This window comes from Perognathus longimembris, unplaced genomic scaffold (assembly GCF_023159225.1).
Source record: "Perognathus longimembris pacificus isolate PPM17 unplaced genomic scaffold, ASM2315922v1 HiC_scaffold_5302, whole genome shotgun sequence".
Classification (NCBI taxonomy): domain Eukaryota; kingdom Metazoa; phylum Chordata; class Mammalia; order Rodentia; family Heteromyidae; genus Perognathus; species Perognathus longimembris.
The window spans coordinates 33,968-45,845 of NW_025960715.1; the positions used below are offsets into that span (position 1 = coordinate 33,968).

Sequence of the window (11,878 nt, forward strand, 5' to 3'; positions counted from 1 at the left end):
CGTTAGACTCCAAAACAAGTAAGCTTCCAATCTGAACATATTAAACATGTTAACGTGTTGATTTAACTCAAAAATCAAAGTAAATAGTCACTTCCCAGGACTCATCCTGAGACTCAGGCCAAGGTCTACCAAGAGTATTTCAAGTAAATCATCATGGCATTTGAGAAGAATCACATCTCCGGGGACGGATCACCCCAACATGCTTTGTTACACAGAGTATGTTACAGAAACTACCATCACCAGTGCTCAGCACTCCTTTGCATTCCCAAAGCCTCAGGAATCGATTGCCTAGATTCTTGCCGATACAGTGAATTTAACACAGCGTAACCAGAGCACACACGAAACAGATCCGAACAATTACAACCAGTTACTTCTCATACATAAAACAGCTCTGAGATTTGAAGATTGTGCTGGAGTGTGTGGTACTACAATGTTAGCTACATAAAATAAATAGAAGATCTTTCTGTGTTGCATTCAGAGGCAGGACACGGGGAAGGACACACAACTCCTCCACAGCAGCAACACTCCCGGGCCGACCATCCTGACATCTAGAAATCAACAGGAGCACGGCTGCTCTTTTATCCTTTGGTTCCCAGTGGCGGCGGTGCCCGAGTGCCTGCCCGCAGTTCAGCTCCTTGGATGGCATCTTGAGGGCAAGACGTCTGACACGTTAGCTGAAGTTTGGCAGTCCAAGAAGCGCACCAACAGCTCCAAAGTAACCCTGTATGATTTTGAGCAACTGTTAGAGCAGGGCAGCATTTAAATTAGGACAATGTTGGCCACTTTTCATTAAGCACGGATTTATGTGTCACCTGTTATTTGATCGGTAATACTTGGAAAGTGGACACACTATTGGTATTTTATTTATTGTGTGTTGGTCGTGGGGCTTGAACCTGTGGGTCTGGTCACTGCCGCTGAGTTCTTTTTTGCTCAAGGCTAGTGTTCTACCACTTTGAGCCACAGCGCCACTTCCAGTTTCTGGGCAGTTAATTGGAGATAAGAGTCTCATAGACTTTCCTACCCAAGCTGGCTTTGAACCGTGATCCCAGACCTCAGCCTTCTGAGTAGTTAGGATTACAGGCATGTGCCATAGCACCTGGCAATATATTTTTTCTAATAGCAATCAACAGTGTATGTCGGATACTGTGGTAGAGTGCTAGCCTTGAGCAAAAAGAACTCAGGGACAGTGCGAGGCCCTGAGTTCAAGACCCATGATGAACAAAATAAATAAAAATGTGGGCTCATTCAGAATGATACACATCCTCTTAGTATACAAAGCTTCCGAGACCACGAAGCAGCTGAGCTGAGTGAGCATCTCTGGATCATAAACCAAGCAACCTCTGGGCTGTGCATGCTGGCTGGCGGCAGGAGCCCAGAGCACAGGCTTGCAAGAGCAAATCAGACTCTGGATGTGAACTTCCGCCAACTCATTTTGATGATTAAAAAAATGACTCAAGTTCACTTAACCCAGAGCATGCCAAGACTATTAATTGTTCACAATAGAAAGTGGATGTGATAAACACCAGAAGTTCACAAATTCCAAATGTTAACGGTGGGTACTTGTGGTGGTAGAAGTCAGGTCGTCATAAAAGTGTTCCATTGCTAAATGACGTATTTTGTAATCAGCACATTTACCATTAAATAATTTAACAAAACAGAATATCACCAAGTCTGCTGCAGTCCTGCGTACCTAAAGAGCCGAAAGGCCTCATATTGCTCACCAGAGCCAGGAAATTCTTACTGAATAGGTCTTTTTTTGGCATGACTGGGGTTTGAACCCAGGGAGCTTTGTGCTGGCTTGGTAAGCTCTCAACTACTTGAGCCACACTCCTAAGCTCCTTCTGAGTTCTTTTTCAGGTAGGGTCCTGAGTTCTTGCCAGGGCTGGCCTAGAAATCAGTCTTACCATTTATACCAAACAAAAACCCCACATGACGACACCGGGGTACACCACCGGGGCGTGGGGGAGGGGCTGTTCACTGCACACACAGAGAGAGAGACAGCTTTCCGCCCTTGCCCTTTGCCTGGTATGACCCTGAACTGTAATCCTAATCTCTGCCTCCTGAGTAACTGGGATCACAGGCATGAGCTACTGAACCCAGCCTGAAATTCTAAACTGAATGGTGTACTAGGTTAGACTAACTGCCTCTCCCAAATGAAACCAAGGAGAAGGAAACAGATATCCTACTGAAGTAAATTATCTGTGGCAATGGAGGCAAAGCCTGTAATCCCACTACCTGGAACATTCGGGCAGAAGGATAGATGCAAGAACAACCAGGGCTACAACATGTCTCAAGGAAACATAGGTAAAATGTACTTTTACCTTTCTAACACAGGCATGAAGCAATATGTAACATGTACACTTAAAAATAAGTTGTTAAGCAATGAATGAAACGTGTCTGTCATACCTCGTGCTCTAAAAACAATGCTTTCAATTGACCTTTCGACCAATAATCCAGTGCATAGGCCAAGAGCTTCATGGAGAGAGTGTTGACGCGTAAGAAGTTTCCCACAAAGACAACTCTGTTGATTTTCTAAGGGAACAGAGAAAGTGACCTGTAGAGGAATCACCCAGTCCCACAGCATGGGCACCGGCTATGCCCGCTCCATCCCTGGGGCAGAGCCCTGCAGTTCTGTTCGCACACTCGGGCCAGGAGAGGCCTATGGGTGGCAGGGCTGAGGGTGGCCACGGCAGTGGCAATGGCAGGTGTGCCGAGTGGGAACTGGATGGGGAGGCTGTGTGCGTGTGGACGGAGGGGGGGGAGGAGGGGGGGAGACCAGCGCTGGCTTTTCTGTGAGGAGCCTGCTAGTGGAGAGCAGCAGTGCCCATGCTGTTCCTGCCTAGATTCCACACTTGCCAAACCCTCCCCTCCCGGAGCTCATTGCTCCGGTGCCACAGCCCTCCCCCCCACCGTCCGCTGCCCCGTCCTCTCAGCCACATCACGTCTCTGCCTGAGGACTGCACTCGCTCTCCCCGCCCCCCGCTTTTGTGGATGCTTTAAAATCTCCATGAACCACTGAGGACTCCTCCGACCACACGTCTCAGCACTTCAACTACTGCGTGTAATTACACAGACGAGGCCTTCCGCACACAAGGTCTTCCCTTCCCACTAGCCACTCCACAGTGCACCACCGTCATTCTCTCCTCTCCCGCTATCCTGTCCATCCTCTCCTTATCCCGTCTAACTCTTTTAAGATCAGCACTTATCATGCTTATCACCAGAATAGTGCCCACGCCAGAGCCGGGTGCGGGGAGGCCTGGGGGACTGCTAACACAGCAGTGGGAAGCGGCCAGAACGCCGGGCGGGCTTGGGGCATTCTTGATATTCAGTCAATGAGCGAATGAACAAATGCAATCGTTCTCCAAGAAGCAAAGCCCCTCGTTGGTTTTATCCGCATGCTTCTCTAGAGCAAGCAGCAGACGCCCCTCCCACGGCATGTGGAGACGCAGTCTCGCTGCCCTCATAGCCCTGTACAATGCTGCTTGATCCACATGCAACAAGGCAGCACTGTAGAGAAGCCGAGGGCAGAGAGAACCTTCCGAGCACGTCCTCCCTCCGCGCCCGCCCCATGGCCAAGGTTTACAAAGCACCAGGAGGTGGAGCCGGTGGCTCAGAGGCCTCTCCACGCATGTCACTGGCTACTTGAATCGGAATCGGCTGCTTGCCTGGTGTACAGTCACAATTAATGGCTGGCTCTCAACCCTGCAGGCCTCCAAGGAAAAAGCCCTAGCCTAGAGTTTCCAACAGTGAAGCATTTCTCTTTACCTCGTTAACCGCACACATGCGCGCCACAGAGCCGATGTTATTGGTGATGGTAACTAAGGTGGCTCTTGCCAGGTCCTCCTTACTAACGGCCTCTCGCTTCTCCTTGTAAATCATATTCCCAAAACTGCAGAGGAATGAGACAAAACCGTGTCAAACCCACAACAGCAGCAACGCTTCACCCATGACATCCACAATCTGGGTAGTGTGAGCAGGTCAGGGGCGAGGCACAAAACCACAGATCTATTCCAGGAATAAGCAAAAGTTGTTAAGGAATACCTTGCAAAGAACTCAGGTTAAGTTCAGTCTCACAGAAACGCACACAGTGGGTTGCTACAAAGAAGCAAAGATGACGAAAACATGTATGTTTAAACATGATACAAGACGAGAAAATTAGAAGGCTACTTATTATTTAAGAAATGGAGAAAAACAGTGAAACCCATTTTGACTTATTTGTAAAAAGTCAAAATGTTTTCGAAGACTACCTAAGCTTCAATGTCAACTTGTCACTTAATCACCACACGTGTAACATTTACACAAGCACTGCACAAGGCTCAACATAGTGACGTGAATTTCCTACTTTCCACTAGTCACGTTGAGAGTGAACAACAAGTGCTAACCAGAACAGGAAAAACACACCAAGCAAGAACAAGCTACGTTAGCTTCAGAGGGGAGAAGACACGCTGGAAAAGGAGGGCGTTGGGAAGGCACCAAAGGAACTCTCCCAGAGCAAAATGAACAGGAATGTTACACAGGAAATAAGGAAGAGAATCCTGGGCAGAAACAAAATGCCAGAGCACAGGGCACACGACATTACAAGTGACAGCACAGGGTTCAAGTGCAGGGCCAGCCCCCGTGGGGAGCGCGAGTTCACTGCCCAGGAGCTGGGAGCACACCACCACCACCACCACCAGTCAACAGTACAACGGAGACAGGACTGACAACAGTACAGCAAAGCAGAAGAACACTCAAGAACAAAGCAGTGTATAAACGTATGTGACAAACATTTTCAAAGTGTTGGCAAGGCACAAAGGAAGCCTTAAACAAGGATATAAATGATGTTTTACAAAAGGAAGATAAAACACCCTAAGCATGTAAGCTTAATTACTAAAATATAAGCCTTTTCATTTACAGTAGGAAAGAGTATTGTAAATTTCATATGGAAAAAGCACATTAGCACCAGGAAACTGGCTGTTCTAATATGAAGCGAACTTTTACACGTCTATAACCTAAGAGCCAGATATTTGTGTACCAGCAAGGTAGCATGAAAGCTGCCAGGATCTGGCAAGAAGGAAAGTCATCCGCCTTCACTAGAATAAACAAAGCACTACAAGGTGTAGGGCGCCCATCAAAGGAAAAAAAAAAACCTGGAAATCTCAAGCTAGATAAAGTTGCAAGATAAATGAAAGAGTTATGCCAAATCAAAGATAGAAATTAAAAGAAGACATTGAAGCACTAGGAGAATTCAAGGCTTTACTCCTCTACGTATTTGGAATGTGGAAGACTTACTTACTATGCGTCATTATCCTGAAGCCATAAAGGAAAAGACTGATAAATTCAACTGTGCGACAATCCAACAGAAAAACAGAAAATAAGCAATCACTCACGCAAAGCCCACATTTGTTCTTGGCCTCAGTGCTAGTAGAAATGTTAAGTTCGAGTCTCATTAGCTATGCCGCCTCTCCATCGGATTAGCAGGGAGGTCCGCCCTCAGCTCCTTCACCCCCCACAGTAGTGAGACCCCTACTGGGGACACTGTAGGAACACAGCGAGTGTGACTGCCACATGGGAAGCGGCTTAAGCTACACGGCCACTTTGGAGCACGCACCGCGTGCAGTATAGAAGCACAAAATGTAAAAGTATGCCAGTAACAACATTTTGTTTAGAAAAAATAGTAAGGATATCTACCCTATCTATCTATCTATCTATCTATCTATCTATCTATCTATCTATCTATCTATCTATCTATATTTGCATACAGAAAAGCTGGAAGATTTCAGAATAATATTAGTTTCTTAAACAGGCACACTTGGTTTTTTTTTGTTGTGGCCACTCGTGGGGTTTGAACTTTGGGCCTGGGTGCTGTCCCTGAGCTCTTCAGTTCATGGCTAGTGCTCTATCACTTGAGCCACAGTATCACTTCCAAGAGGGCACACTTGTGATAAACTTGTTAACGTACAGTTAATTTTTACACTATTTCAATGTCTCAAACTCAAAACCATACAGAAAAAATATCACCTGTACAATCCCTGACAAGAACAGAATAAGCAAAGTGAGCAATCGCACAAAGGTTACACTTACCTAGATGCTACAGCCCATCCCGGCAGACCGAATCTTTCATAATCTCCTCCGTAAATGTCCCGGACCAACTTGTCGGCCTGGGTGCTGTCACCTTTGGATGCCATTTCCAGAGCCTCTTCAAAACTTTCACAGCCGGTCAGTAAACTGCACAGGCCCAGAAAGGTGCCCCCGCCGAGGCTAGAGAAAGTGAGGAAGACTTGCTAGGTTGCACTTATACACAACAGTCTTTCTCCAGGGTGAAAGGCGCATCCTTCATTTACCGAAAAAACAATACATAACGTGAAAATACCAACATCGTGAAAGAGGCAAGAGTAACTGTGGAGTGAAACCAAGCGTGTTACATCAAGAATGAACGAGGAAGGGGCTGGGCTTGTGGCTTAGCCACATAAACAGAAAAAGCTGCAAGTGGCGCTGTGGCTCAAGTGGTAGAATGCTAGCCTTGAGCAAAAGCAGCTTAGGGATAATGACCAGGCCCTGAGTTCAAGCACAATGACTGGCAAAAAGAAAAAAAAAAAAGAAGAATGAAGTAGGCTGGGGGCAGCAGGCTCTACCACCTTACATTCTGGTGTGTGCATTGGAAAGGATTGCTAACAGGAAGGGCGTGGCGGCACATGCCTATAATCCCATCACTGTGGGAGGCTCAGGCAAGAGAACAAGTCCCTGGCCTGTGTTACATACTGAGCCCTGTTACTCAAAACACTGGGGTGGGAATGCTAAAAATTTCATACCATCCATCAACAGAAGGAAATCTGTTATTTCAAATGGCTTACAAGAAACAAACGACTTTGTGAAAGGCTTGTTTCCTTTCTAGCATCCTTGTGATGAAATCCATGTGATGTGACAAGCTACTACTGAACTTGACCCAGCCCAGGGTAGGAGGAAACACAGTGAGCGGGCCACAGGGTGAACAGAAATTTACTTTTGACTAAAGTTTTTGTTTTTTTGTTTTTTTGTTTTGGCCAGTCCTGGGGCTTGGACTCAGGGCCTGAGCACTGTCCCTGGCTTCTTTTTGCTCAAGGCTAGCACTCTGCCACTTGAGCCACAGCGCCACTTCTGGCCATTTTCTGTATATGTGGTGCTGGGGAAATCGAACCCAGGGCCTCATGTATATGAGGCAGGCACTCTTGCCACTAGGCCATATCTCCAGCCCTTGACTAAAGTTTTGAAAAGTAATATTCACAACACAAAATAATGCCTCTCCAATCTCTAACCTCAAAAATCTTTGATACCTGGTCCCCCTAAACAATGTTGAATTTAGTTAATAGACTGAGTTCCTATCTTTAGTAAAGCCATACTTCTGTGGAATTCTTTGGTATAACGTTACAGTGGAGGAAGACTTTTAACCACTACAGTAATAATAAAATACTACACTGAAGTGTCACTCAGCAAGAGTACTAATTTGAAATCGAAAAATCAATCTCATCTGACACATCTCAAAATCTTTCTTCCTTAACAACACAGGAAACTCCACTTCTTAAAAACTGATGAAACTACCCCTTATCAGAGACTCAGTAGGGCTCTCTTTTTATACTGTTCTTGTAAAGGTGTACAGAGGGGTTATAGTTATATGTCAGGTAATGAATACCTTTCTTTTTGAACAGTGTCACCCCTTCCCTCACGTTCCCCCAGTTTTTCTCTCCAGAACCCCCTTCCCCACAAGTAGCACCGTTCATTTTCAACACAGTGTCTTTAGTTTCACTGCTGTATTTGTTCACCCTTTGTCCCACATCTGGACTCCCCTCTTACCACCCCACTCAAAAACCCCAAACTTAACACACAGGACAGAAAGTACAGGAAACAAAATGAGTAATGGAAAAAAGTAGAATAACAAAAGACCTCATTTCCATTTTGAGGGTGTTCATTCAATAAATATCATCTTATATGATCATACGCACAAAGCTGTTGAGACTTTGCGATCCTCTCCTAAGAATACCCCTGAAGAGGGTCTTTTCCTGTGCATATTCTAGGCAGGTATGGCCTGTTTGCAAATATTAATTTTACCCTTCAAGGAAGTTCACACTCAATACATACCATAAGAAATTAACTACAACACCATCCCATACTCTAAGCCCTGGGTTCAATTCCTTAGTCGCACAAGAAGTTGTCACTCTGTAACTGGGAAGAAAGTCCTCACTTGATCCCCATTGTGGTGACACCCCGATCTCAGGTTTTGAATCTCTAGAACTGAAAGCAAAGAAATGACTGTTGTTTAAGCCATGTAGTCTATTGCAACACAATTGGGCTCCTATGCTGGCACGTATTGGAAGCATCAGTTCCACAGCCTCGAGGGAGAAGGAGCAGTGAAGTCAAGGTTCAGGGTCCACTGAAGGTATGGAATGTTATAGGAAATTCAACCTACATGAAAGTGAGACTCAAAAGGCTCTAAAGCCATTAGTGAGTTATTGGACCACAACTAAAACAAGTCCCCTCTAGCAGTCAGTTTGGTTAGGAAAACAGAAGCAGCTTCATATACTCCAAGTTTAACAAGAAAGCAGAGATCTACACACATCTACTGAAAGACCTAAGGGATGAAAGGCAAGGGCAGCTGTTGTCAGAGTCTTCAGCCTACAGTACCAAAACTGGTGATCTGTAGTGTATACCAATAAAGCACTGTTTCTCAAAAAGCTCTGGGTCTCACTCCCCAACCTAACTTATATTAATCCTCTTAAAGAGAAAAATCTCAGCTTCTAATAATACAAATGTACTTATTCGTGTTATATGTATACATGTATAAACACATGCATATGTATACATGTATATAAGTGTACAAATGTATTTGCATACATATATATGTATATATCAGTGTTAGCATATATTGTTTACCAAGAACCAACAATTGTTATTATTGTCATATTGCTTTACCTAAATAACACTTTTTATTTCTACTGAAACATTTGAAAGAGGAATCATGACAATTTACCTCTAAATTCATCAGTGTACAGTTCCCAAAAATAATATTCTTGTAAAAAATACTAACTCTGTCAGAAATTTCAAGAAAATTTTGTCCATTCTTAAGCATAATACAAGAAAATAATACAGAATAAGTGCTCCAAAATATAAAAAGGAAGGAAACAAGCATCTTGGATGGGTTTTTAGGAGAAATACTAATCACAACTAGAGGCATTGAGCCAAAGTTGAATGTGAACATTTGGGACTGGATGCTCCAAATACCCACATGTGGTATTTGACAACTGGAATCTGTGAGCTGAAACCACAGCATGATGCTGCAGGTGATGATGTTCCAAGCTTCCCCTCCCCTCCTGGTCTCACATACATAAAATAGGGGAAGTTAAGCACTTGAGAGTATTCTGGAGGACTCAATGATAACATCCTGCGTAGAAAAATAGGCTCTGCTGATGTTGTGCCCTAACTCTAGCAAAGGTTTTCCTAGATCTACAATTCAGTCTTCCTGTGGCAATCTAATTTAAGGTTTTTGTGTACTTCCCAAATAATTTGAAATGAATACAATGCTTAAACATATTGTGAAAATGGGACAAATAAATGAAGTCAGAACAGAAGCCATTACAGATTACAGAGACTCCTATTTGTCAGAAAGTATAAAGGAGACAAACACCAAAGTAGAATTTCTCAGAAGGAAACCTTGGAGGCATTTGAAAGACATCATCCTTATCTATGCTAAACAAACAGAGGCATCATTATCTTTTTAATTCCGTAGAAAAGAATTTTGAAATCCCAGGCTTAAAATCACACAGGTAACCCTACAATTCTTTTTAAATAATATTTTATTTTATTGCGAAGGTGATGTACAGAGGTGTTAGAGTTACATAAGGTAATAAGAACATTTCTTGTCAAATAGTGTTTCCCTTCCCTTGTTTTCTCCCACTGTTCCTCCCAACTCCACTCCCCCCAACGCTGTAAAGTTCATTTCCAACATAGTATCTTGTGAGTTATCACTCTTGCCTTGGTTTACCCTTGTCCTTTGTCTCACCATTTTATTATCCCCCTTTCCACCCTCAAATCAGATAAACATATATACAAGACACAGGGTACCAAAATCAAATACATAAACCAAAGGACAAAAAAAAGAAAAGAAATAACTTCACACCATACATTAAAAACACACACAAGGGGCTGGGGATATGGCCTAGTGGCAAGAGTACTTGCCTTGTATACATGAGGCCCTGGGTTCGATTCCCCAGCACCACATATACAGAAAACGGCCAGAAGTGGTGCTGTGGCTCAAGTGGCAGAGTGCTAGCCTTGAGCAAAAAGAAGCCAGGGACAGTGCTCAGGCCCTGAGTTCAAGGCCCAGGACTGGCCAAAAAAAAAAAACCAAAAAACAAAACAAAAAAAAAAACCACACACACAAAACCCTCTGTTTTCTTATCTTGGAGTTCATTTCGATTAGCCTCATTTTATATGGTCATGTGTCTTGAGAGCACACAGATGTCCTGTGTTCTAATATCTGTGAACCTAGAGCTGAACTCGGAGCCAATACCTGATTTGGATGCTTCTCATTCCCCACTGGCCTGGTAGGCATAGAGACAAAACTTTTGAGATATGTCATTTTTTGTGCCCCTCCTGGGGCTTGAACTCAGAGCCTGAGCACAGTTCCTGAGCTTTTTGTTCAAACCTAGCACTCTACCACTTGAGCCACAGCTCCACTTCTGACTTTTTTGTAGTTGATTGTAATTGAGTCTCACAGACTTTCCTTTCCAGGCTGGTTTCAAATCAGGATCCTCAAATCTCAGCTTCCTACATAGCTAGTATTACAGATATGGGCCGCCAGTTTGTCCAGCAAGGGTAGGTCAGCTGAGCAGTTTCAGCTTTGGGTTGGGCCCATCTGCACAGTTAGTGGTCTCAAGCTTATATGCAGTCCACATACCTAGCAGTTAAGTATCAGTTGAGGCACCCAGGATGACTGGACCACGTATTTCTCATTAAGAAAAAGTAGCTCAATCAGGTTGCTCATAAGAAAGGCAGCAAAACAAGAGAGAAAGTGGACAGCCTTAAGTGCTTTTCCAGTCTTTGGCTGCCATCAAGTTTACTTTTGTCTCTTGGGCCAAAACAGTGACAAGGGCAAGCCCGAGGTCTGAATAGTTCTGCGTCTTTGAATAGTGAATCCTCTTCACAAAACACAGGTAAGCAATGCAGATTTCACTGGTGGTTCTGTACAGAAAAAGGACTTGGGCAACACACCAAACAACCAAAGACATCACTACATTCTCCATTCGACATCTTTCTCTCGAGTTTCTCAACACCTTCCCTCTCTTTCATTTTTTTCTGTCCTCTTACTCATGAACTAGTTCCTCTCCATCTCTTTTCTGCAGAGAATTTCATGCTTATCAACAACTCTAAATTGCATGGGTCTCAGTCATCCATCCACAAGGACTAGAAATTAAAATTCTTAGAGGGTTTTGAAATTATATACATATATAAATATGTTTTCCTGTCATAATATTAATTGTATTTTCCTGTTGCTGCCCCCCCCTTTCAAATAATACTGTATGGCTCCTCTGCTTATGGCCCTTCATTGGTTCTCCCTCTCCTACAAACTAAAGTAGAAACCCTTAAGTGTGCCATGGCAGGCCTTCTGAGATCCATGCCTCCTTCCTTCTCCAGCCTCATTTTCGAGATGCACCTGCTCTTATTCAAATGCACCACATGGCATCAAAACTCCATGCTTTTGCTCCTGCTGGTTCCTCTACCTGAAATAGCCACCATTTCCACCCATCTGCCTGTCTAGTGCACACTTAGTCTTTTTTTTTCTCTTCAAAGCCTTTCCTGCATCTTTGTGGTAGTACTGGCCCCTTACCTCAACTATGGCCTGGTAGACATTGGGACATGTTACATC

General features: G+C 44.1%; 1 protein-coding gene across 2 annotated transcripts; it reads right to left on the bottom strand.

The window, feature by feature from the left end:
• Window positions 1-423: 423 nt before the first annotated feature.
• On the bottom strand, window positions 424-6,363 carry LOC125345105 (pantothenate kinase 3-like). 2 transcript variants are annotated; one of them, XM_048337346.1, is made up of 4 exons: window positions 6,064-6,363; window positions 3,766-3,889; window positions 2,407-2,532; window positions 424-739 (listed from the first exon to the last, which is right to left on the bottom strand). In XM_048337346.1, the coding sequence occupies exons 1-4, from the start codon at window positions 6,165-6,167 to the stop codon at window positions 671-673; spliced, it is 423 nt and encodes a 140-aa protein (XP_048193303.1). In that variant the 5' UTR covers window positions 6,168-6,363; the 3' UTR covers window positions 424-670. The 2 variants fall into 2 exon arrangements, with proteins under 2 accessions (XP_048193303.1, XP_048193304.1); XM_048337347.1 differs by having other exon boundaries at window positions 428-721; window positions 6,064-6,352.
• Window positions 6,364-11,878: the final 5,515 nt, after the last annotated feature.

What these genes read in the sequence shown, in the direction of transcription:
- LOC125345105 (XM_048337346.1), bottom strand. Translation starts at nt 6,167, where the DNA reads ATGGCATCCAAAGGTGACAGCACCCAGGCCGACAAGTTGGTCCGGGAC. An exon ending in GGATGGGCTGTAGCATCTAG is followed by an intron (nt 3,890 to 6,063) that starts GTAAGTGTAACC and finishes ATTCCTCTGCAG; the next exon opens with TTTTGGGAATATGATTTACA. An exon ending in CATTGTTTTTAGAGCACGAG is followed by an intron (nt 740 to 2,406) that starts GTATGACAGACA and finishes CTGCTCTAACAG; the next exon opens with TTGCTCAAAATCATACAGGG.